Consider the following 26,343-nt stretch of genomic DNA (forward strand, 5'->3'; position numbering starts at 1 on the left):
GCAAACTAAAGCAGCCACTATGGAAATCGGAGTGGGAAAATCTCAGAACGCTGAAAGTAACTCTCCCATTGACCCAGTTATGCCACTCCTTGGCAGATGCCCCAAGGGTCATCAGCCTACTCCACAGTACTATTTGCTCAGCCATGGTCATTGCCACTACATTCTCAATACCTTGGGAAGAAAAACAACATGAATGGCCTTAAACTGAGTGACAGAGTAATAAAATTGTCTATATGCACAACGAAGTCAGCTATAAATAAAAATGACATCATAAAATCTGCAGATGAATGAATGGAACTAGAAAATACTACACTGAGTGAGCTAAGTCAGACCTGCACGGATAAACATTGTATGTTCTATCCCATCTTTGATTCCTAGTTCCAAATATTTAGATATAAATATTGTCTAAGTTGGGGTTTTTATTAATGTGATAAAACACCGGGACAATCGGCAACTTGGAGAGGAAAGGGTGTATTCTGTTTACACTTCCACATTAGACTGCATCACAGAAGGAGGGCAGGGCAGGAACCCAGGCAGGGCAGGAACCTATGGGCAAGAACTGATGCAGAGATGATGAGGAAGTGCTTCTTACTGGCTTGCTCCTCGTGTCTTGATCATTTTTATAGTCCTATGACTATACTCGGGAATGGCACCATGCACATGGGCTGAGCCCTCCCATATCAATCAGTATGTAAAGTGTACTACACACAGAAGTACAGGCAAATCTTACGGAGGAATTTTCTCAATTAATAATCCTCTTCCCAAATGACCCTAGCTTGTGCCAAGCTGACATACAACTAGGCAACACAAGTATATAGTCTGGAGTAAAGACAGAAACTGGAATTTTTTTAAGTACCATGAAGTGGCATAGAAGGAGCAGTATAGAGGGGAACCATAGGATACAGTGATATGAAAGGGAATTGGGAGGTGAGAAGATAATTGAGAAGGAGGTCAATACAAAAGAAGAGGATGAATGGGAAACAACACTACAAATGTTTAAAAAAGCTACCAGGAATCAAACTATTTTTATTTACCTATAATTACATATAATACATATAAGTATATGCATATGTATATACATACACATATGTACTTTTAATGAAGGCATGCCACTTGGGCTTCCAGCTTGACTTCTTCCACTCTACCTTCTAAAGCACACACAGCTCCTCTTATAGGTTCAGGCTGACTCCAGAGCACAGCTGCTATCTTTAACAGTCATCAGATCATACTAGCACCTCCAACATGCTTGGGGTTCCACTGCCACTGAGGCTTTACCAATAGCCTCTCCTAAGCTCTCTTCAGGACTCTGACCCTGCTTAATGGTGCCAAACCTCCACCTTTCCCCATGACCCCCTTATTCCTGAGGCTCTCATGCCACCTAAACCAGTACCACCTGGGAGACTCTTACACATTACCAAGTTCAGTTACTAGCAAGAAAGCAGCCTTGGACCCTTGCTCATTGTTTCTATATGCTACCCCTGAAAGAATAATTCCAGATGTCATCACAATTATGCTGGTTCTTTTCATACTCAGCTAACCAGCATCAACTAACCACCCCAGTGAAGGGTTCACTTCAGTGGTTCTAATCTTTTGTTAATCATAATTGATTCTTCAGCCCCAAATGAACAGAAACCATTGGTTCTTAGTACAACAAATAACACATGAAGAGACTTAATAATCTTTGAAGAACTGCCAGAGTCTTCTCTGAAACCTCCCCAGCCAGGCCTCCATCATCTGCATTTCTCACACCATTATCTTCCTGGTACCCAAAACAGCAGCTCATCAAGCTCTGAACGCTTTCAGTCCGAAGACCAAAAGGCTTCTACAATCCTCCCCAAAACAACAGGGCCAGGTCTGTCACAGTGATACCTCATGAACCGGGTACCAATATCTGTATTAGTTTAGTTTCCATTGCTGTGGTAAACACACACTGTGACCAACAATGTTGGAAACACTCCATCATGAAGTGAAGTCAGGGCATGGAATCAAGACAAGAATCTGAAAGTAGTAACTGAAGACAACGCTCACTGGCTTGCCCTCCAAGGTTCTCTTAGCTTGCTTCAGACCAGACCCTCCTACATTAGTCATTAATCAAGATGAGGTGCCCAGAGACTTGTATATAGCACTCTGATAGAAGTGTCTTCTCAATGGGGTGTTCTGTCTTCCCAGATGACCTTAGCTCATGCCAAATTGACAAACAACAGCACACAATACTAAGAACTGATCAATACTTATCAAAGCCTTGGGAACAGAGAATCATGGATTGGTCTTAACTTGGGTACTGAAAATTGGCATTGGCAATTTTATAAGCTTTTAATCATCAAACATATATCATACTCCTGTCAAACCTTGAAGAACTTACTTGAACTCTGTGTGCCTTGGTTTTAATTTTTTAATTTGCCTTCATTGTTTACCTTTCATTTTAAAGTAAAATATTTTATTCTATGAAATCCCATTACTATCTAATCTTTTTCTTTTTAATATTTTTTGTTCAAAGTATAAACTTATCCTTACATTCTTCTCAATATTTCTCTATCTCATCTGTTTATTTCTGCATTATTCTATTTTTCTGAATAAGATATGAATCCAAATTTCATACATGGTATAAGTGGTAAGTTAATATTACATTTATACATATTATTAAAATATTGCATTTCTTCTAAACCTCTTTGTGGATGGGATTTCTTTTTTGCAATTCCTTTTTGTTTTTTAAACTGAAAGTAGTTTTTTTTTTCATGGAATATATTCTGTTTATAGTTCACCTCCCCAACGACTCCTCCCAGATACTCCCAACCTCTCCAGCCACTCAAATGTTCCTTTTTCTCACCAGAAAACAAAAAACAATCGGGCTTTTCTGCAAAAAAGAAGAAAAAAAAAGAATAAGACAGAATAAAAACAAACAAACATGAATAAAACAAAACAAACAAGGAACAGAAAAACAAAAGAGCCAAAGAAAAAGCACTAGAAACACATAGAAACAGAAATCCCCTAAAAACACAAAATCAAAGACCATAATATAATGAGCAAAATAAAGGGGAGGGGGGAGTCCAAAGCATTATGGGAAAAAACAAATAAACAAATAAAAGCAAAAACCTCTGAAAATGAGTTTATTTTGTATTGACCATCTACTGCTGGGCACAGGGCCTGGCCCTAACAGTGGTACGTACATCCTGTGAGACTCACAGAAAATTAACTTTTCACTTGTGAGTAGGTATCAATTACAGACAGCTTCTGGGACAGGGAGGGGGCAGTGTCCACTTCTTTCAGGACCTCATACAGACCAATCCTGCACGGGCCCTGTGCATGCTGCCACTGCCTCTGTGAGTTCGCATGTGAATCAGTCCTGCTGTACTGAAAGCCTTGTTTCCTTGGTATCCTCCATCCCCTTGGGCTCTTACACTTTTTTTTTGCCTCTTCGTCTGCAGTTTCCTGAGCTCTAAGGGAAGAAATGGATGAAGACATTCCATTTAGGACCAGGTACTCTAAAATCTCTTATTCTTTGCATCCTTTCTAGCTGTGAGTCTTTATCCCCATCTTCTGTAGGAGGACGCTTCTCTGGTGGTGGCTTTGATGACACTGATCTATAAATATGGCACAGTGTTGTTAAGGATCACTTTGTTGCTAGATTCCTTTAGCAGAATTATAGTATTAAGTTTCCCCTTAGGTCCATGCCCTATCTAGTCTTAGACTCTTAGCCACCTGAGCAGATTTGGATATGGCTTCCACCTCATAGAGTGGGTCTTAAATCTATTCACAGAGTAGTTGGTTACTTCCACAGACTTTGTGCCACTATTGCACTAAAGCCACTTGCAGGTAGATCACTATTGCAGATCAAAGAGTTTGTGTTTACTTTCCTCCTTTGGTAGTGTGCAAAGTACTTTCTAGTACCGTGGACACTAGTCCATAGGGGGAAGGCTCTAGATAGGCATTCGAGATGGGCTGGAATTAAATAAGTTGTGCAGGTATTATCTTCAGCAATAGGGCATCAGTTTGTGAAGAGCAAGCAAGAGTCTTAGCAATAGCCTGGATCATTGGAGGGCTTCTTTGGGCCCCTTTGGGCAATGACTCAGCCGCATATAACAAATTCAGGAATGGGAGACTTCATTTGGTGACAAGAGATGTCCAGTTCGGATTCCACCCCCCCCATGTTATATGGTGATTTTATTTAGATTGCCTATGTATATATTTTAGGAAGTCTCCACTATATAGATCCACTCAAGTGGGCCTTAATTTCAGCTGTCTCTCCCCCATATTACCTCCCTCACAACTCTCATCCCTCCTCCCCAATACTAATCCTGTTTCACTTTCCCCCGATCCCATTCATCCATAACCATGTTTTCTATTTCCCCTGCCTAATGTGATCAAATCATCTGGACCCTTATTCTACACATAACTTCTGTGGTTACAGGGATTATAGCCTGTTTATCAAAGACTTAAGAGCTAATCTCCACATATAAGTGAACACATACTATATTTGACTTTTATGGTATGAATTACTTGACTCAGAGTATTTTTTCTAGCTCAAGCCATTTATCCTCAAATTTCATGATTCCATTTTTTTAACAGCCAAGTGATACTCCATTGTATAAGTACCACATTTCTTTATCCACTCAATCTGTTTTCGGACATCTAGGTTGTTTCCAGTTTCTGAGTAGAGCAGCAATGAACATAGTTGAGCAAGAGTCTCTGTAGTGGGAAATAGAGTCCTTTAGGTATGTGCCCAAGACTGGTGTACCTGGATCTCCAGGTAGATCTATTCTCAGCTTCCTGAAGAGCTGACACACTAATTCCATGCTGGGTGCTGGGTGCACAAGTTCTCACTCCTAACAGTGACAGACAGTGTTCCTGACTCTACTGCTGGGTGCACAAGTTCTCACTCCTAACAGTGACAGACAGTGTTCCTGACTCTCCTTCCTCGCCATCATGAGCTGTCATTTGTTTTGTTGCGCTTGGAAATTCTGACCGGTGCAAGATGGAATCACAAAGTAGTTTTGATTTACATTCCCTGACGACTAAAGATGTCGAACATTTATTTGAGTGTTACTCTCCCATCTGTGTTTCCTGTTTTGAGAATACGGTTTGGATCTGTACCCATTTTTAATGGGGTTATTGTTTTCTCTTTGTCCAATTTATTGAAATAGATTTTTCATGCATATATTTCATAATATATTCTGATTGGTACACCCCCACTCCTCTTAGTTCCTTTCCATTTCCCCTCCTACTTGTATCCAGATCCTTTCTATTTCTCACTAGAAAACAAAGATCTAAGGAATAATAATGAAATACAATAAGATAAAATGAAAACAAACAAATCAGAGAAGGGCAAAATGACCATATAAGAAAAAGGACCAAAGAAAAAGATTAGAAATACATAGAGATGCAAACACACACACATAGATGCATATGCACACAGATACACACACAGAGACACACGCACAGGCACTAAAAGAAAAAGAGAAACATTGTTAAGTGAAGCCACTAACTAATAGCCTGCTTGCCAGCCACTATGGAAGGAGGCAAGAAGCTTGTCTTTATCTTAATAAGCTTTAAAAATGACTGCATCTTCATGACAAACCCTGAGTCAGAACCACACAGTTCACTGCAATGTTGTGAGGATCTGGATTCCTCGCCCTCAGACACTGTGTGAGATAAGTGTTTAAAGGTTGCTAATTTAGGGTAATTTATTATCCAGCCTGAGATAGCTACTATCCAAAGTCTTGTCCTTATGTGTTCTCTCAGTTCTATCAGTACAGGTTGTTCCTCATCTCTGCTATTGCTCTATTCTCTAGAGTTCTCTTAACTACTTAGGAGACATTTTTCATTACGCCAATCTCATTATAGTTAATAACAATTCCTAACATTAATTTTCCTCTATGAAATTTGGTACAGAATTTCTCCTCGGATTGGATCCTCACAAAATACCAAGTAAAACCGATGCTGCTAGTTAAAAAGAGATATACACTTCAACTCTGAACTATATAAACATGAGCAATCCAAGATACAGTGCTGTTAGAATAAGGATTTGTTACAGAGAGAACCTACCGCTACATTGGATAACTGCTTTCATTCTATTTGGCCCCATCCCCTTCTCCTTTTACTGTCTCATTTTCATGGACAACCCAATTTCCATTTCACCTTTTCTTTAGGTCATAAACCCTACATTGGTATGTTACTGCTTCATTCCTGTTCTGTTGCTGTGAAGAGATATTCTGATGGAGACTACTTATAGAAGAATTTAACTGGGGGGGGGGGGTTGCTTACAGTTTCAGACAGGCAGTCCATTTTCCTTTGTGGAAGACAGCATGGCAGGCAGGCATGGTGCTAGAGTAGTACCTAAGATTATACCCTAATCCATAAGCAGGAGGCAGAGAAAGAGTGAGACTGGGCATGGTCTGGACTTTTGAAACTTCAAAGCTCATACCAGTGATATACCTCCTCCAACACGGTCACACCTTCTCATCCTTCCTAAACAGTCCACCATCTGGGAAGCAAACATTCAAATATATGAGCCTGTAAGGGCCATTTCTATTCAAACTATGACAGATACTAAACAATTTACCATTTAACTGTTTAGAGATATTGCAAGCCTTGTTGTTTATTTGTGAGTTTTAAAGTAAATTTAATATATTTTTGATATGGAAATCGCATTTACCCAGAGATAAAAGATAAAAAGAAAACTACCCAGTCTCAGTACTCTAAATTGGACTAAGGCTTATTTACGTGAAAGTCACCTGCTCTCCATATCAATGCAGTATTCACATTCTCATGGATACCGTTACTCCACCAACCAGAGGTCATGTACTTCACTTTGTAGTGTAGTACTAAATTTTGCCATAGGTTTTAGTTGTAAAACAAATTTCAACACTAAGTCATAAATAAAACACACAAGAAAGAGAAAATCACAGACTCAACTCTCTGATGAACATAGATGTGAAAATTCTCAATAAAATATTTGGGAAAAGGAAAGTATATTCACCATGGTCAAGGTGGCTTCATTGCAGAGATAAACAGTTGGCTCCTCATACATAAATAAATGTAATTTGTCATATGAAGATGGAAATGAAGATATCATCTAGCCTTTAACAAAATCCAATGCCTTCTCATGACAAAAATCATGGAAAGCCTAAGGAATTCAGAGTATAACTCATCATAGGAAAGTTATATATAATAAACTTACATCTAATGTCAAACTAAATGACAAGAACTCAAAACAATCCCACAAAAATCATGAATAATACAAAGATTTTCATGCTCTACATTTCATTTCGGAGTGCTTGAATTCTTAGCTATGGCAATAGACAAAGTAGCAATAAGAAAAGTCAAAAGTATCTCTGTTAGCAGATGATCAATCCTATGCACAACTGATCCTAGAGACGCCACAAAAAACCCTCTTGAGAACTGCTAAGAACTTCCCGAAATACAGCAAAACTTAACACACAAAATCCAGTAGTTTTTCTATAGAACAATGACATACATACTGAAAAGAAAACCAGGGAATTAAACCAATTCATAACACACACACACACACACACACACACACACGGGCATGCACACACACAAAATAATCTAAGGACACTGAAGACTTTAAGACCCTAAGAAAGCTGAAGAAGATACTAGAAAATAGGAATAGCTGCTATGCATATGGATTAGCAACATAATTATTGTGAAAATAACCATCCTATCAAAATAATCTACAGATTCACTGCAAATTCTCATCAAATTTCAAGCAACAAGCAACACTTTACAGAAATAAAACATATAATGCCAAAATTCATACTGAAACTTGACACAGCCAGCCAAACCAATCTTAAACAAAAAGAGGCCTACTGTAGGAAACACCATACCTGACTTCAAAACATCATGCTGCTGCAACAAAAACAGATGTGGAGGCCAATGGAATAAAATAATGAACTTAGGTATGATCCATGCTACTACAGCTCCATGATTTGTTGACAAAAACTCCAAAATCCTCACTGGAAAAAACAGGGCTTCTGATCTAAATGGTGTTGTGTAAGAAGCAGATGAAGTCTTGAGTGAATGTGTATTGTTGACATGAACACAGCATGTCATGGACCCCCCCTGACTCAGACCATGTGAATTACCCAGCCTTCCCTGGGTCTGGATCAGGAAATCAGCAAAGCCTTAACTGTTCCAAGTACAGATGTTGACAGCTCGCAAAGCATCAAGCACATCTTCCTACCTGAACAATAACTACAGCCTGAGCTTGCTCCCTTGCAGAGACTCCCTGCGAAGCCTAGCCGACCTACCTCCTCACCTCAGATTTATATAATAAATGCACTGGGTTTGGGCTGCTGAGAACAGCTCACCAGACACCAGCTTTTCTGTAAGTGTGTGTGCTGTTTCTTCATTCCCCTCCTTTGCCCCATCAGGTCAATCCCAAGGCAGTGAAGGTCATGGTAGTGCTGGAAATACCAGATCTCACAAAAGAACAAAACTATATCTTCGTATGTCACCTTGCACAAAACTCAAATCCAGTGTCCAGATGGAGGACCTCAACATAAGACTTGATACTCTCAAACTACTAGAGAAAAATGGGGAGTATACGTCAATGTGCAGGCATAGGTAAGCACTTTTCAAGCAGGACTCCAGTAGCATAAGCAATACAAGCAACGGTCAACAGATGAGATGGATCTCAAAATAGGAGAAAGTCTTTTTTCCAACTACACATTCAACAAAAGAGTAGTGTCTTCTAGTGTCTAAAATATACAAAGACCTAAAAGTCAAATCAAATAAAAAAAAAATAATAACCCACACTGAGCATCAAGTAAACAAATAAAAATAAAAAAGGGGGTGGGGGGGCTGTACAGGACTGGAGCAACAGCTCAACAATTAAGAACATTTAGGAATCTTCCAGAGGATCTAGGTTTGGCTCCTAGCCCCACACAGTTGCTCCTAACTGTCCACAACTACACTGAAGAGGATCCAGCACACTCTTTCTGACCTCCTCAAGGACTAGGTATGCATGTGGCACACATACATGCAGGAAAAACACCTCCATAAAATTATTTTTTAAGTTGCAACTTATGCTATGCAACTGGAAAAATAGTAAAATAGGGAACTACAAATAGTAAACATTTTCCAAAATGTTCAACCTCCTCAGGGATGAGTAGTATGCAAATGGAAATTGCCTTAAAATTCCATCCTACCCCAGTCTGAAAGGCCACTATCAAGAATACAAATAAGAAATGCTAGCAGGGGTGTGGGGTAAGGGGAATCCTTTTACACTATTGGTGAGAGTGTAATCTGGTGTGGCCGATTTGGAAATCAATCCAGAGGGTCCTCAAAAGTTAGACGTAAAAACACCTTATGCACTGAGCATGATGGATAGCTTTAATCCCAGCACTCAAGAGATAAAGGGAAGCAGGTATCCAAGTTTCGGGCCAGCTAGGGGATGCATACGTAGTGGTTCTCTTGTTTCAAAAATAAATAATACTCTAAGATCCAGCTATCGCACTCTTGGGCACACATCCAAAGGTTTCATATCACTACAAGTGACATGTGAGGGGTTGGCCAAAAAACAAACAAAAAAGTCCTAGTTGATAATGCCAATGTGACCATGAGCTCAGAATTGCTATAATTATACTTATTTGCGCTGGATGTGCACAGGACAGGCCCTCCCAAAAGTCAGTCACAGATGGGGAGGGGTTCACGGGGCTCTAATTCTTAATGTCAAACTCTTAACAACAGATTGGTTCTGGAGGAGGGGTAGCCATTGTCTTCAGTTGTGTACGCTACTGAATCCACCAGTAGGGACCAAAGGATGGTTCGGAGAAGGTCTTGGTAAAGCCCAGGAAGACAAAACAAACAAACAAACAAAGACACAAATGGGGGGGGGGCAACTCATAGGGGAAGCGGTTGTACAGAAGAGGGAAGGGGATGAAAGACAGTGGGGTGGAAGCAACCAGAATACATGTATGAAGTTGTTAAAGAACAAAAAAAAAAAAAAAAAAGGAAAAACAGGCTGTGACTTTAGCGTTTCTCCAAGTAAGTACATGCCCACTGGCAGATGTGAAAAAAATCTACCTAACAGCAAATTCTCATTTTACTCCCAAGAACGATCAAAGTGCTCCATCAGACTGTTTCAGGTCTCAACAGAGGGAATGCATAACCAAACCACCTTTTCCCCGCCGTTTGGGCAGGACCTAGACTGGGCGGGACGCGCGCCGATGACGTCACCGCACCCCAGGGCGTGACCGCTGGACGCTACCATTGGCGCAGGTGGCCTCACCCTCCCAACCGCTGGTCCTGGCCCTGGCAACCAACTCACCTTCCCGTTGGGGTGGAAAGGGAGGCCCGGGTCTTCTGTGGTGGGAAGAGGGCAAACACGGCCTGTTTCCTCCGCAGTTCCAGAGGCGAACCCCGTGGCGGAGGCAGCGACCTCATAGTCTAGGAAGGGATTAGGAAACGACCGCTCCTCCATCTCCGCCTCTCCTAGGTGGAACTTGAGTCTCTTTGACATGGTCTCGCCCATGTCCGCGCGCTTCCCCTGCCTGAAAGCTCAGGGCACGGCGCGCAGGCAGGGACAAACCTCCTGGAAGGCGTTTAGGCCGGGGCTACGCGGCGAAGCCTTCCTGGTGATCCGTGGTTTGCACATCTGGATGCAGCTAGCGTGAAAAAGCCGAACCTCCAGCCTCCGCCAGTCACGCCCTCCCAGCAGCGGCTCTCAGCCTGCCGCCAGGCCCACCAACCACAAAGTCTCCCAGTTATCCTCGCCTCTCTCGTGGCCGTGTCCTTCCGAGAGATTCTAGAGAAAACCGCACGCCTAGAAAGCCCACATTCCGGTAGGGAAAGCCTGTAAAGATGGATTCATTCAAAGTGTGAACGGTTCGCAGACCAGGGAAAGGCGCATCTTTAGACGCTCCATCACCAAACTGACCGCATCTCACCAGCCCAGCCTTGTTGCCCGTCCGTGTCCTCGGCCCTGGTCGTGCGCCAACCACAGGAACAGTAACTGCTTTGTTTGATTAAAAATACCTGTTCTAAAGAAAAGAATTTCAAAACGGCCTAAAACAGTGAAAAGATAGCCTCCCGAGGGAGGGGGGATACAGTCCCTCCCATTCATCACCACTGGGAGGGGGGTTGCTTGGAGGAGGAGCCACAGGCCTTTGTTTTGTTTTCTTAATGTTTTATTTTCATTCTTATTGTTTTGAGTAAGTACACCTCTTTAATTGTGAGAAATAATATAGAAGAATGATTGTTAATCATCTAAATATTTTATAGACCAGAGAACCCCATGATCACGAGATTAACATAATTAGCCAGCAGAATAACATGGATAGCAAAGAGGACACAAGCAAATAGATCTTTGTATTTTTATAATCACTATATATAAATTTACAGCCTTTATTGGTTCTGTGTGGATTTTTTTTTTGCATTATTTACTTAGAACCAAATCTGTGTGATGATTTAAAAGGAAATATTGTATTGCGGTTCTTTCATTTAATAAACATTGTTACATAGTGACAAAATGTTTGTGCCCTCTGGGGATACCAGGTTAGAAAGGCAAGAAAATCAAGAAACAGAAAACAACCTGATGTATGTGATTTCCGGAGTCCAGGCAAGGTACATATTAGTCTAATGCCAAAAGTGACATAATAGAACACTATCAAACAGCTAGGATTATGTCATTCCTGCTTTTGGCCTCCAAATGGAATAAAGTGGAGAAGGTTTAGATTTTCATCCCCTCCCTTATCATATGTGCAACCTCCAGCCTCCAGTAAATGATCATGACAGTGTAGATCAGAATTAGAAGAGTCAGACTCTATCTCCTGGAACCCCTAACTAGCTAGGCTCCGCCACCGGCCTTCATAGTCAATCAAGAGACAACAGTGAAAAGCAGAAAAAGATTTGTTGAATGTACCTACACAAGGGAGAGGGACAAAGAACCAGAGACAAACACAAACATGGTTTCTCCGGGTCTCACACACACATACACACACGCCTATCCACCTTGTTTTCAGGTCCTGGCCCTTTTGCTTAGGTTTAAATAGTAAACCAGAGATTTGTTTGCCTTGCTAAGCCACCCAGGTTCAGCTGTGGTCTGGCTCAACCTTGGCCCATCATAGTATCTGCTTCTCTATCTTTGGCAAGGGGTCTGACAAGCCCTCCCACTGTGAAATCATTAGGAGACAGTTCTTCTCTGACTGGCCTAGGTTTCGGCCTTTTATTTATGTTACTCGCAGGGAAAGTCCTCAGACTGCATATGTTTTTATGCCGTTACTACAGCTGGAGTACAGGAGCCCAGCCCAACAATGAACAGGTTCCAGACAGGATGTAAGGATCAGGTGAGGGGAAGATGATGTCAGACACCAAGACAGGGATGCTTTGCAAATCTATAGCAATCAAAAATGTCTTTACATACAGATTTCAAAAACGTTCCTGACTTCTCAAATATAACTCATAACCATTTTGTCTTGGCCATATTTTTCCTAAAATCCTGAAAATCATTTCAGCTTAAGCAAGCATGATATAGCAACCCGTTCTTAGGCTGGCAACATTTTGCAGTTTCAAGATGCTGAGATAGAAAATTGATAGAGTTCAAGTATCAGTACAGATGAATCCCTGCTTTAAGCACTATACTTTTAGCTTTTTTTTTTTTTTATTAACTTGAGTATTTCTTATATACATTTCAAGTGTTATTCCCTTTCCCGGTTTCCCCCTCCCCCCTCCCCTTCCTTATGGGTGTTCCCCTCCCAACCCTCCCCCCATTGCCGCCCTCCCCCCATACTCTAGTTCACTGGGGGTTCAGTCTTAGCAGGACCCAGGGCTTCCCCTTTCACTGGTGCTCTTACTAGGATATTCATTGCTACCTATGAGGTCAGAGTCCAGGGTCAGTCCATGTATAGTCTTTAGGTAGTGGCTTAGTCCCTGGAAGCTCTGGTTGCTTGGCATTGTTGTACATATGGGGTCTGGAGCCTCTTCAAGCTCTTTCAGTTCTTTCTCTGATTCCTTCAACGGGGGTCCTATTCTCAGTTCAGTGGTTTGCTGCTGCTGTATTCTGACTGTGTCTCTCAGGAGCGATCTACAGCCTGCTCCTGTCAGTCTGCACTTCTTTGCTTCATTCATCTTGTCTAATTGGGTGGCTGTATATGTATGGGCCACATGTGGGGCAGGCTCTGAATGGGTGTTCCTTCAGTCTCTGTTTTAATCTTTGCCTCTCCCTTCCCTGCCAAGGGTATTCTTTTTCCTCATTTAAAGAAGGAGTGAAGCATTCACATTTTGATCATCCATCTTGAGTTTCCTTTGTTCTAGGGATCTAGGGTAATTCAAGCATTTGGGCTAAAAGCCACTTATCAATGAGTGCATACCTTGTATGTCTTTCTGTGATTGGGTTAGCTCACTCAGGATGATATTCTCCAGTTCCAACCATTTGCCTACGAATTTCATAAACTCGTTTTTGATAGCTGAGTAATATTCCATTGTGTAGATGTACCACATTTTCTGTATCCATTCCTCTGTTGAAGGGCATCTGGGTTCTTTCCATTTTCTGGCTATTATAAATAAGGCTGCAATGAACATAGTGGAGCACCTGTCTCTTTTATATGTTGAGGCATCTTTTGGGTATATGCCCAAGAGAGGTATAGCTGGATCCTCAGGCAGTTCAATGTCCAATTTTCTGAGGAACCTCCAGACTGATTTCCAGAATGGTTTTACCAGTCTGCAATCCCACCAACAATGGAGGAGTGTTCCTCTTTCTCCACATCCTCGCCAGCATCTGCTGTCACCTGAGTTTTTGATCTTAGCCATTCTCACTGGTGTGAGGTGAAATCTCAGGGTTGTTTTGATTTGCATTTCCCTTATGACTAAAGATGCTGAACATTTCTTTAGGTGTTTCTCAGCCATTCGGCATTCCTCAGCTGTGAATTCTTTGTTTAGCTCGGAACCCCATTTTTTAATAGGGTTATTTGTTTCCTTGTGGTCTAACTTCTTGAGTTCTTTGTATATTTTGGATATAAGGCCTCTATCTGTTGTAGGATTGGTAAAGATCTTTTCCCAATCTGTTGGTTGCCGTTTTGTCCTAACCACAGTGTCCTTTGCCTTACAGAAGCTTTGCAGTTTTATGAGATCCCATTTGTCGATTCTTGATCTTAGAGCATAAGCCATTGGTGTTTTGTTCAGGAAATTTTTTCCAGTGCCCATGTGTTCCAGATGCTTCCCTAGTTTTTCTTCTATTAGTTTGAGTGTGTCTGGTTTGATGTGGAGGTCCTTGATCCACTTGGACTTAAGCTTTGTACAGGGTGATAAGCATGGATCGATCTGCATTCTTCTACATGTTGCCCTCCAGTTGAACCAGCACCATTTGCTGAAAATGCTATCTTTTTTCCATTGGATGGTTTTGGCTCCTTTGTCAAAAATCAAGTGACCATAGGTGTGTGGGTTCATTTCTGGGTCTTCAATTCTATTCCATTGGTCTATCTGTCTGTCTCTGTACCAATACCATGCAGTTTTTATCACTCTGTAATACTGCTTGAGTTCAGGGATAGTGATTCCCCCTGAAGTCCTTTTATTGTTGAGGATAGCTTTAGCTATCCTGGGTTTTTTGTTATTCCAGATGAATTTGCAAATTGTTCTGTCTAACTCTTTGAAGAATTGGATTGGTATTTTGATGGGGATTGCATTGAATCTGTAGATTGCTTTTGGTAAAATGGCCATTTTTACTATATTAATCCTGCCAACCCATGAGCATGGGAGATCTTTCCATCTTCTGAGGTCTTCTTCAATTTCTTTCCTCAGTGTCTTGAAGTTCTTATTGTACAGATCTTTTACTTGATTGGTTAAAGTCACACCGAGGTACTTTATATTATTTGGGTCTATTATGAAGGGTGTCGTTTCTCTAATTTCTTTCTCGGCTTGTTTCTCTTTTGTATAGAGGAAGGCAACTGATTTATTTGAGTTAATTTTATACCCAGCCACTTTGCTGAAGTTGTTTATCAGCTTTAGTAGTTCTCTGGTGGAACTTTTGGGATCACTTAAATATACTATCATGTCATCTGCAAATAGTGATATTTTGACTTCTTCTTTTCCGATCTGTATCCCCTTGATCTCCTTTTGTTGTCTGATTGCTCTGGCTAGAACTTCAAGAACTATATTGAATAAGTAGGGAGAGAGTGGGCAGCCTTGTCTAGTCCCTGATTTTAGTGGGATTGCTTCAAGTTTCTCTCCATTTAGTTTAATGTTAGCAACTGGTTTGCTGTATATGGCTTTTACTATGTTTAGGTATGGGCCTTGAATTCCTATTCTTTCCAGGACTTTTATCATGAAGGGGTGTTGAATTTTGTCAAATGCTTTCTCAGCATCTAATGAAATGATCATGTGGTTCTGTTCTTTCAGTTTGTTTATATAATGGATCACGTTGATGGTTTTCCGTATATTAAACCATCCCTGCATGCCTGGGATGAAGCCTATTTGATCATGGTGGATGATTGTTTTGATGTGCTCTTGGATTTGGTTTGCCAGAATTTTATTGAGTATTTTTGTGTCGATATTCATAAGGGAAATTGGTCTGAAGTTCTCTTTCTTTGTTGTGTCTTTGTGTGGTTTAGGTATAAGAGTAATTGTGGCTTCGTAGAAGGAATTCGGTAGGGCTCCATCTGTTTCAATTTTGTGGAATAGTTTGGATAATATTGGTATGAGGTCTTCTATGAAGGTTTGATAGAATTCTGCACTAAACCCGTCTGGACCTGGGCTCTTTTTGGTTGGGAGACCTTTAATGACTGCTTCTATTTCCTTAGGAGTTATGGGGTTGTTTAACTGGTTTATCTGTTCCTGATTTAACTTCGATACCTGGTATCTGTCTAGGAAATTGTCCATTTCCTGAAGATTTTCAAGTTTTGTTAAATATAGGCTTTTATAGTAAGATCTGATGATTTTTTGAATTTCCTCTGAATCTGTAGTTATGTCTCCCTTTTCATTTCTGATTTTGTTAATTTGGACGCACTCTCTGTGTCCTCTCGTTAGTCTGGCTAAGGGTTTATCTATCTTGTTGATTTTCTCAAAGAACCAACTTTTGGTTCTGTTGATTCTTTCTATGGTCCTTTTTGTTTCTACTTGGTTGATTTCAGCTCTGAGTTTGATTATTTCCTGCCTTCTACTCCTCCTGGGTGTATTTGCTTCTTTTTGTTCTAGAGCTTTTAGGTGTGCTGTCAAGCTGCTGACATATGCTCTTTCCTGTTTCTTTCTGCAGGCACTCAGCGCTATGAGTTTTCCTCTTAGCACAGCTTTCATTCTGTCCCATAAGTTTGGGTATGTTGTATCTTCATTTTCATTAAATTCTAAAAAGTTTTTAATTTCTTTCTTTATTTCTTCCTTGACCAGGTTATCATTGAGTAGAGCATTGTTCAATTTCCACGTATATGTGGGCATTCTTCCCTTATTGTTATTGAAGACCAGTTTTAGGCCGTGGTGGTCCGATAGCACGCATGGGATTATTTCTATCTTTCTGTACCTGTTGAGGCCCGTTTTTTGACCAATTATATGGTCAATTTTGGAGAAAGTACCATGAGGAGCTGAGAAGAAGGTATATCCTTTTGCTTTAGGATAGAATGTTCTATAAATATCCGTTAAGTCCATTTGGCTCATGACTTCTCTTAGTCTGTCAACATCACTGTTTAATTTCTGTTTCCATGATCTGTCCATTGATGAGAGTGGTGTGTTGAAATCTCCCACTATTATTGTGTGAGGTGCAATGTGTGTTTTGAGCTTTAGTAAGGTTTCTTTTACGTATGTAGGTGCCCTTGTATTTGGGGCATAGATATTTAGGATTGAGAGTTCATCTTGGTGGATTTTTCCTTTGATGAATATGAAGTGTCCTTCCTTATCTTTTTTGATGACTTTTAGTTGGAAATTGATTTTATTTGATATTAGAATGGCTACTCCAGCTTGCTTCTTCTGACCATTTGCTTGGAAAGTTGTTTTCCAGCCTTTCACTCTGAGGTAGTGTCTGTCTTTGTCTCTGAGGTGTGTTTCCTGTAGGCAGCAGAATGCAGGGTCCTCGTTGCGTATCCAGTTTGTTAATCTATGTCTTTTTATTGGGGAGTTGAGGCCATTGATATTGAGAGATATTAAGGAATAGTGATTATTGCTTCCCGTTATATTCAGATTTGGATGTGAGGTTATGTTTGTGTGCTTTCATTCTCTTTGTTTTGTTGCCAAGATGATTAGTTTCTTGCTTCTTCTAGGGTATAGCTTGCCTCCTTATGTTGGGCTTTACCATTTATTATCCTTTGTAGTGCTGGATTTGTAGAAAGATATTGTGTAAATTTGGTTTTGTCATGGAATATCTTGGTTTCTCCATCAATGTTAATTGAGAGTTTTGCTGGATACAGTAACCTGGGCTGGCATTTGTGTTCTCTTAGGGTCTGTATGACATCAGTCTAGGATCTTCTGGCCTTCATAGTTTCTGGCGAGAAGTCTGGTGTGATTCTGATAGGTCTCCCTTTATATGTTACTTGACCTTTTTCCCTTACTGCTTTTAATATTCTTTCTTTGTTTTGTGCGTTTGGTGTTTTGACAATTATGTGACGGGAGGTGTTTCTTTTCTGGTCCAATCTATTTGGAGTTCTGTAGGCTTCTTGTATGTCTATGGGTATCTCTTTTTTTAGGTTAGGGAAGTTTTCTTCTATAATTTTGTTGAAGATATTTACTGGTCCTTTGAGCTGGGAGTCTTCACTCTCTTCTATACCTATTATCCTTAGGTTTGATCTTCTCATTGAGTCCTGGATTTCCTGTATGTTTTGGACCAGTAGCTTTTTCCGCTTTACATTATCTTTGACAGTTGAGTCAATGATTTCTATGGAATCTTCTGCTCCTGAGATTCTCTCTTCCATCTCTTGTATTCTGTTGGTGAAGCTTGTATCTACAGCTCCTTGTCTCTTCTTTTGGTTTTCTATATCCAGGGTTGTTTCCATGTGTTCTTTCTTGATTGCTTCTATTTCCATTTTTAATTCCTTCAACTGTTTGATTGTGTTTTCCTGGAATTCTTTCAGGGATTTTTGTGTCTCCTCTCTATGGGCTTCTACTTGTTTATTTATGTTTTCCTGGAATTCTTTCAGGGATTTTTGCGATTCTTTCAGGCATTTTTTTGCGATTCCTCTCTGTAGGCTTCTACTTGTTCTCTAAGGGAGTTCTTCATGTCTTTCTTGAAGTCCTCCAGCATCATGATCAAAAATGATTTTGAAACTAGATCTTGCTTTTCTGGTGTGTTTGGATATTCCATGTTTGTTTTGATGGGAGAATTGGGCTCCGATGGTGCCATGTAGTCTTGGTTTCTGTTGCTTGGGTTCCTGCGCTTGCCTCTCGCCATCAGATTATCTCTAGTGTTACTTTGTTCTGCTATTTCTGACAGTGGCTAGACTGTCCTATAAGCCTGTGTGTCAGGAGTGCTGTAGACCTGTTTTCCTCTCTTTAGGTCAGTTATGGGGACAGAGTGTTCTGCTTTCGGGCGTGTAGTTTTTCCTCTCTACAGGTCTTCAGCTGTTCCTGTGGGCCTGTGTCTTGAGTTCACCAGGCAGCTTTCTTTTTTTTTTTTTAATTTTTCTTTTTTTTTTTTTATTAACTTGAGTATTTCTTATATACATTTCAAGTGTTATTCCCTTTCCCGGTTTCCGGACAAACATCACCCTCCCCCCTCCCCTTCCTTATGGGTGTTCCCCTCCCAAACCTCCCCCCATTGCCACCCTCCCCGCATAGTCTAGTTCACTGGGGGTTCAGTCTTAGCAGGACCCAGGGCTTCCCCTTCCACTGGTGCTCTTACTAGGATATTCATTGCTACGTATGGGGACAGAGTCCAGGGTCAGTCCATGTATAGTATTTAGGTAGTGGCTTAGTCTCTGGAAGCTCTGGTTGCTTGACATTGTTGTACTTTTGGGGTCTCGAGCACCTTCAAGCTCTTCCAGTTCTTTCTCTGATTCCTTCAACGGGGGACCTATTCTCAGTTCAGTGGTTTGCTGCTGGCATTCGCCTCTGTATTTGCTGTATTCTGGCTGTGTCTCTCAGGAGCGATCTACATCCGGCTCCTGTCGGTCTGCACTTCTTTGCTTCATCCATCTTGTCTAATTGGGTGGCTGTATATGTATGGGCCACCTGCGGGGCAGGCTCTGAATGGGTGTTCCTTCAGTCTCTGTTTTAATCTTTGCCTCTCCCTTCCCTGCCAAGGGTATTCTTTTTCCTCATTTAAAGAAGGAGTGAAGCATTCACATTTTGATCATCCGTCTTGAGTTTCCTTTGTTCTAGGGATCTAGGGTAATTCAAGCATTTGGGCTAATAGCCACTTATCAATGAGTGCATACCATGTATGTCTTTCTGTGAGTGGGTTAGCTCACTCAGGATGATATTTTCCAGTTCCAACCATTTACCAGGCAGCTTTCTTGCAGCAGAAAAGTTGGTCTTACCTGTGGTCCCGGGGCTCAAGTTCGCTTGTGGGGTGCTGCCCACGGGCTCTCTGCAGCGGCAGCAACCAGGAAGACCTGTGCCGCCCCTTCCGGGAGCTTCAGTGCACCAGGGTTCCAGATGGTCTTTGGCTTTTTCCTCTGGCGTCCGAGATGTGTGTGCAGAGAGCAGTCTCTTCTGGTTTCCCAGGCTTGTCTGCCTCTCTGAAGGTTTAGCTCTCCCTCCCACGGGATTTGGGTGCAGAGAACTGTTTATCCGGTCTGTTTCCTTCAGGTTCTGGTGGTGTCTCAGGCAGGGGTCCTGCCGCTCCTGGGCCCTCCCCCACGGGAGCCCAGAGGCCTTATACAGTTTCCTCTTGGGCCAGGGATGTGGGCAGGGGTGAGCAGTGTTGGTGGTCTCTTCCGCTCTGCAGCCTCAGGAGTGCCCACCTGACCAGGCGGTTGGGTCTCTCTCTCACAGGGTCTGGGGGCAGAGAGCTGCTGCGGGCCGGGATCTGCGGGTCTACTTTTAGCTTTTAATGGTCAATCATATTACTTGCAAATTAGCCTAAGTCTGAAAGGCAGGCTTAGGAATCATTGTAGCTGTTATTTAATTTTGTAATATTTGTATCTATAATATTATTAGAATTTTTTAATAAAGCAATTATTTTCCTTCTAATTTAATTAACATTACAGTAATCTGGTATAAACTGATCTTCCCAACAATGATAAATTCTAATATCTTACTCTTCTTACACTCTTTTATAGCGTTCTTATACCACCTATAGATGCTGATCTGTTATCCTAGTCATTCTAGCTTTTGCCTCTGAGTTCTTGTTAGAGGCTTAATATGTATGGCCCTTTATCTTGTACATTATATTTCTAAGAAAATCTAAATATTCTGTAAAAGTTCTGGGCTCTGATCTGCTGTCATTTCTCTTGTCCTGATGAGAAATGCCAGCCTCCTCTGAGTTGATACTATTCTAACTATTTTGTTCCTGAGTTTGCCTGGGGACAGATAGCAATCTTCAAGGGATAGAGAAGACTCCAAAGTAGGGCCAACTAAGGTTACTTCCCCGAAAGCAAGGGGTGGTACGTTCAGGAATTTCTCATGGGTCTACAGAAACAACTTGTTCTCGAAATAATATTTAAATAGAGCATGTGTTTGCTCCAATATTTAAAGGCCCTATTAGCTTTGTGGTCACTGTTTAAATGTGAGTACTCCTAATTGTCATCATTTAGTCTATCATTGTCTGGTATCTGCTGTCTGATGACTATGTCACACCCCACAGCTTACAAATTTTTTTCTTCATTGTTCCCAGTTTTCATGCTTTTCTGTTAATTGTCTTTAATTCTTATTATATATATAATTTATATAGGATATGATTAAAGAATCACAATTTGATTAACTTGGGAGAACAGGATTGGTTATATTATTATTGGACTATCTAAACATGCCTATGAAAGTCTTACAAATGGATAATTTGTCCTTCAGAATGAAAGTGTCATATCCCCCCTCTCTCTCCTCCAATCTTTCCCACACCACATTGCTTCCAAGTTCCTGTGGGTTTTTTTTTTCTTGTTGTTTTGAATCCACTGAGTTCATTTTAATGCTGCCCCTATGTGCATGGGTATAGGACCATCTACTGAAGCTTGATCCAGATCCCATCCCAGAAGAAAATTGATATTTTCCCTTCCTCGAGACCCATCATTTGCCAATAGTTCCTCAGCTAGAGATGGGGTTTTGCAGTCCCCTTCCCATTCCATGCTAGAGTCTTTCCTGTATGAATCTTATGCAGGTACATTCAGCCCAGCCTCTGTGAGTTTCTGTCAGATCTGGAGAATACTAGGCTGCTGTGGACTGTCTGATGTAGAAGGCTCTTGACTTCTTTCATCACACTCCATTGAGCCGTGTGGAACGGGTGTGTTGCAACTGTCCCATTTAGAGCTTATCACCATCTATTATCTGCACATTGGTAATTTGTAAATCTATATATTAATCACCATCTACTGTACAGAAGCTTCTCTGATGAGACTTGAGAGATGCACCAATCTATGAATATAAGTATAAGAACAGTTCATTATGCAGATTGATCCATGCTTATCACCCTGTACAAAGCTTAAGTCCAAGTGGATCAAGGACCTCCACATCAAACCAGACACACTCAAACTAATAGAAGAAAAATTGGGGAAGTATCTCGAACACATGGGCACGGGAGAAAATTTCCTGAGCAAAACACCAATGGCTTATGCTCTAAGATCAAGAATTGAGAAATAGGATCTCATAAAATTGCAAAGCTTCTGTAAGGCAAAGGACACTGTGGTTAGGACAAAACGGCAACCAACAGATTGGGAAAAGATCTTTACCAATCCTACAACAGATAGAGGCCTTATATCCAAAATATACAAAGAACTCAAGAAGTTAGACCGCAGGGAGACAAATAACCCAATTTAAAAAATGGGGTTCAGAGTTAGCTATGAGTTCAAAGAATTCATAGCTGAGGAATGCCGAATGGCTGAGAAACACCTAAAGAAATGTTCAACATCTTTAGTCATAAGGCAAATGAAAATCAAAACAACCCTGAGATTCCACCTCACACCAGTCAGAATGGCTAAGATCAAAAACTCAGGTGACAGTAGATGCTGGCAAGGATGCGGAGAAAGAGAAACACTCCTCTATTGTTGGTGGGATTGCAGACAGGTACAACCATTCTGGAAATCAGTCTGGAGGTTCCTCAGAAAATTGGACATTGAACTATCTGAGGACCCAGCTATGCCTCTCTTGGGCATATACCCAAAAGATGCCCCACCATATAGCAAAGACACATGCTCCATTATGGTCATAGCAGCCTTATTTATAATAGCCAGAAGCTGGAAACAACCCAGATACCCTTCAACAGAGAAATGGATACAGAAAATGTGGTACATTTACACAATGGAATATTACTCAGCTATCGAAAACAATGACTTTATGAAATTCATAGGCAAATGGATGGAACTGGAAACTGTCATCCTGAGTGAGGTAACCCAATCACAGAAAAACACACATGGTATACACTCATTGATAAGTGGATATTAGCCCAAATGCTTGAATTGCCTTAGATGCACAGAACACATGAAACTCAAGAAGGATGACCAAAATGCGAATGCTTCACTCCTTCTTTAAAAAGGGAACAAGAATACCCTTGGGAGGGAATAGGGAGGCAAAGTTTAGAACAGAGGCTGAAGGAACACCCATACAGTCACCAAACTAGATAAGATGGATGAAGCAAAGAAGTGCAGGCTGACAGGAACCAGATGTAGATCTCTCCTGAGAGACACAGCCAGAATATGGCAAATACATAGGCGAATGCCAGCAGCAAACCACTGGACTGAGAACGGGACCCCCGTTGAAGGAATCAGAGAAAGGACTGAAAGAGCTTGAAGGGGCTTGAGACCCCATATGTACAACAATGCCAACCAACCAGAGCTTCCAGGGACTAAGCCACTACCCAAACTATACATGGACTGACCCTGGGCTCCAACCTCATAGGTAGCAATTAATACCCTAGTAAGAGCACCAGTGGAAGGGGAAGCCCTTGGTCCTGCCAACACTGAACCCCCAGTGAAGGTGATTGTTGGGGGGATGGGGGGAGGATGGGGAGGGAAACACCCATAGAGAAGGGGAGGGGGAGGGGTTAGGGGATGTTGGCCCGGAAACCGGGAAAAAGAATAACAATTGAAATGTAAATAAGAAATACCCAAGTTAATAAAGATGGAGGAAAAAAAGAAGTTCATTATTATGTCCATTTAACAGAATAATATAATACTAGTTTCTTCCCTAGGGCCTATGATCTAGCCAGTCTTGGGTTTGGGACCAGTTAACAGTATGAGGCAGGAGTTCCACCTTGTAGAATGGGCTTTATATCCAATAAGAAAGGTTACTCCCCTAAATTTTGTGATGTTTGTTGGATTTCAGACCTAGAATAAACAGCTATGGTCCATATTTTAAATACCAAAGTAGACCTACCTGGCACACCGTGCCCTCAACCCTGAACTTTCCAGCCCAGGGGCTGGGCTGCCCTTACCCCAGAGACTCTTTACCATGTAATCCAAACATTTCTGTTCTTTCTTTTTCTTTTATTTCTTCCTTCCTTCCTTCTTTCCTTCCTTCCTTCCTTTCTCCTCCTCCTCCTCCTTTTCCCCCCTCCTCCTCTTCTTTTTCTCTTTCTCTTTTCTCTTCCCTCAGTCTTTCTCCAAGGCCTCCTTCCTTGGTGCCAGTGAACTTGCTGCCTGAGACCAGATTGCCAGTAAACCTTCATTTATATCTACTTTAATCTGACTTCATTGGCTCGTTTCACTGCCTGAAAAATAACTTATCGATGCTAATGCACAAGTGCACATCTTGCCAGCCCAGTCATTGTAGATCCCAGAATTCACAACTGGGCAATATAATGATTTGTTTGTTTGTTTGTTCCCCAGTACCATCCATAGCATTATGAAGGCCAACCAGTACAAATGAAGCTGCCCGTCATGTACCAGTTTTGATTCTACATGTCCTATAACTCAAATGTGTGGTGTCTTCAACAAAGGGGTCTTACCGTCGAGTTCCAGGGGGTAATCAAGAGCAGTATCAATAGGCTATAATCTTTGGAAAAGGGACGTCTATAGAACCACACTGACCAATAGTTCCAAAGGAGGTAACCTGTACCTGGCTCTGGCTCTCAGCTCTTTTGGGGGATGGGGAATATTTTATGGTATACGAGTGACCCCATAGGGTAACTCCATATAAACTCCTTGTTCATATAAATGTTTTAGGAAGTCTCTAAAGTAGTCTGTTTCCATTTAAAAGGTCTTTAGTATTAGTTTTCTCCCTCATACTCCCTCATCGTGTGCCCTCTCAAACTCCACCGCATTTAATGCTTCCTCTTTCACTACTTCCTTTCCCCTTCATAGCACCTGTGTGATAACTTTTTACATTTAGCAATGTACCTTGGGATTTTGTATATACTTTAGGTTTTACAATATGTAGTTAATCCATAACAAGCCATTATGCTTTAAACCTGGCCATACAGGGCCATTGAAGTAGGTATTTTGAAACCTGCTTTATTATCATTTTTGTAACCTTTTATCTCCACCCTTTAATGAGTATTTTTGATGTTGACATGAGCATGATTAGGGAGGCAGGATTATCTGTACCTTTGTTATTATAATTTGTAGTTTTTGTATATTTCATGGATCATCAATTTTTATATATTATAGATATCATATCCAAGTTCAAAATATGTTCTACTATAGGGGAATAATACATGGTTACTTTATTGGGTCATTATTACAGCACCATTATTACAGCATCATTTTGACTGGACTAGCTCCCTGTTAGTTCTAGGGTTGTTATTTTTATTAATTTAATAAGGTTTTCTTAGAACCTTTGTCTATTAAAATATATTTTTGTGTTTCTTTGAATTTTAACTGTTAGTTGAATATATGCTTATTATCCACAGATCTTATAAATATATGTTGACCTGGAGTCCTTACTGGTTTGGGATTTTTTGATTGTTTTTAATTGTTTTAAATGTGGTCATTTTTTAATATTTTTTCTGTGTTTTGAAAGAAAAGAATTGTTTTCTAGAAATTATTTCAGGTTTGCAGACCACATTCCTGGAGTTAGTGCCTTGCTATTTAGGCTTATATATGTTCTGTTTGACTTGGAACGTAATTGTTTTTAGGTATATGTGTTAGACATGTTAGGGCAGCTGTGTGTTCTAATGTTGGAAGTAGAAAGTGCTTCATTTCATGGGAGCCATGAGTTGAGAATAATTATCTATGTTATTTGATGTAATCCAGGAAGTTCTAATGAAATTTAAATGTCTGTCCCAGTGTGTTCCCTATACTGTGCTGTTTTGAGGACTTAGTTGTTTATGGTAGTAATTCATCATGTTTTTTTCTAGTTATAATTGGTCTTGTCACATAGAGCCTCTTCCAGAGATTATTAAAACGTTCTGGATCCTCATGATGGAAGTCCTGTGGTCCCAGGTGACAGTTCGCTACGTTGTTTGTGCTATCAGTCACAGTATTATCTAACAAGACTTGGGATGTTAATTGTGGTATGGTCATAGATCATAGTAGTATCGGTAGGTTTATATCTTTATGTACTTCAATTTGTAAAAGCCTTTAAACAATATCATGCATGATTCTTCTGTGGTGCTTAATTTATTTTATGTTATGAGATCCTTTAAATAGAACCCCATATCTTCTAGAAATGTTACTGATCTTTTGGTTTTTAACCTCCTGCTCTGTAGGATGGCGTGGATCCACAGAGCTAAGCACCACCTTGGTATATGTCTTCCTTCTTAGTTTGTCCCTTACCGCTTCCCCAGAATCAACATTTTTAGATGACTTTTCATGACCTGCTCAAATAAAAGCTTGTAATAGAGTCAATCTTATCGTCCACTTGATTATAAATAGTCCAAGGGGTGTGATCTTGAAAGACCCCAGCTTAGCAGCAGTAACGCCATTTTGCAAGGCTGTACTTAAGATGACTGGTTCAGGGAAAGGTTAGAACACTGAGTACACAGCGGCTGCTAAGCAGGATGTGTGTGGTTGAAGGCCTGGCAACAGGACGACTACGGTTGAGCGCCTGACAATGAGAAAAGCCCTGGGAGAGGTCCCACACCCTGGTGGGGGGCTGAGTCAGCCGTTATGTTCCAGGAAGGTAGCTAGGAAACTTGCCCCCCCGCCTGAACCCTTGGGGGGCCGAGTCAGCCGTTATGTTCCAGGAAGGTGGCTAGGGAACTTGCCCCCGGGCTGAACCCTTGCCACATTAGAATCCACCAATTATATCCCTGTAACCATGCATCTGCTTCTGTATGCTTGCTTCTGCTCCCCAGAATCCTATAAAAAGCCCATCCTTGGTTCCGTGGGGCGCGCCAGTTCCCCGAGTGACTGAAGCGCCCACAGGTGCCTGTGTATCCCGACA

The 26,343-nt window shown here is 41.1% G+C and overlaps 1 protein-coding gene across 3 annotated transcripts in view; it reads right to left on the minus strand.

Moving 5' to 3' along the window:
- The window catches only part of Lancl2 (LanC like glutathione S-transferase 2), a 41,947-nt gene extending 30,405 nt beyond the window's left edge, over positions 1-11,542 (minus strand). Inside the window, exons 1-2 of one of the 3 annotated variants that reach the window (XM_039107801.2) lie at positions 10,289-11,542; positions 6,422-6,481 (exon numbers count right to left, since the gene is read on the minus strand). In XM_039107801.2, coding sequence (XP_038963729.1) covers positions 6,422-6,481; positions 10,289-10,492 — 264 coding nt within the window. In that variant the 5' untranslated portion in view covers positions 10,493-11,542. Of the gene's footprint in view, positions 1-6,421; positions 6,482-10,044; positions 10,177-10,288 lie in introns of those variants that run through there. The other 2 variants (XM_063286278.1, NM_001014187.1) reach the window with 2 other exon arrangements.
- Positions 11,543-26,343: the final 14,801 nt, after the last annotated feature.

This window comes from Rattus norvegicus, chromosome 4 (assembly GCF_036323735.1).
Source record: "Rattus norvegicus strain BN/NHsdMcwi chromosome 4, GRCr8, whole genome shotgun sequence".
Classification (NCBI taxonomy): domain Eukaryota; kingdom Metazoa; phylum Chordata; class Mammalia; order Rodentia; family Muridae; genus Rattus; species Rattus norvegicus.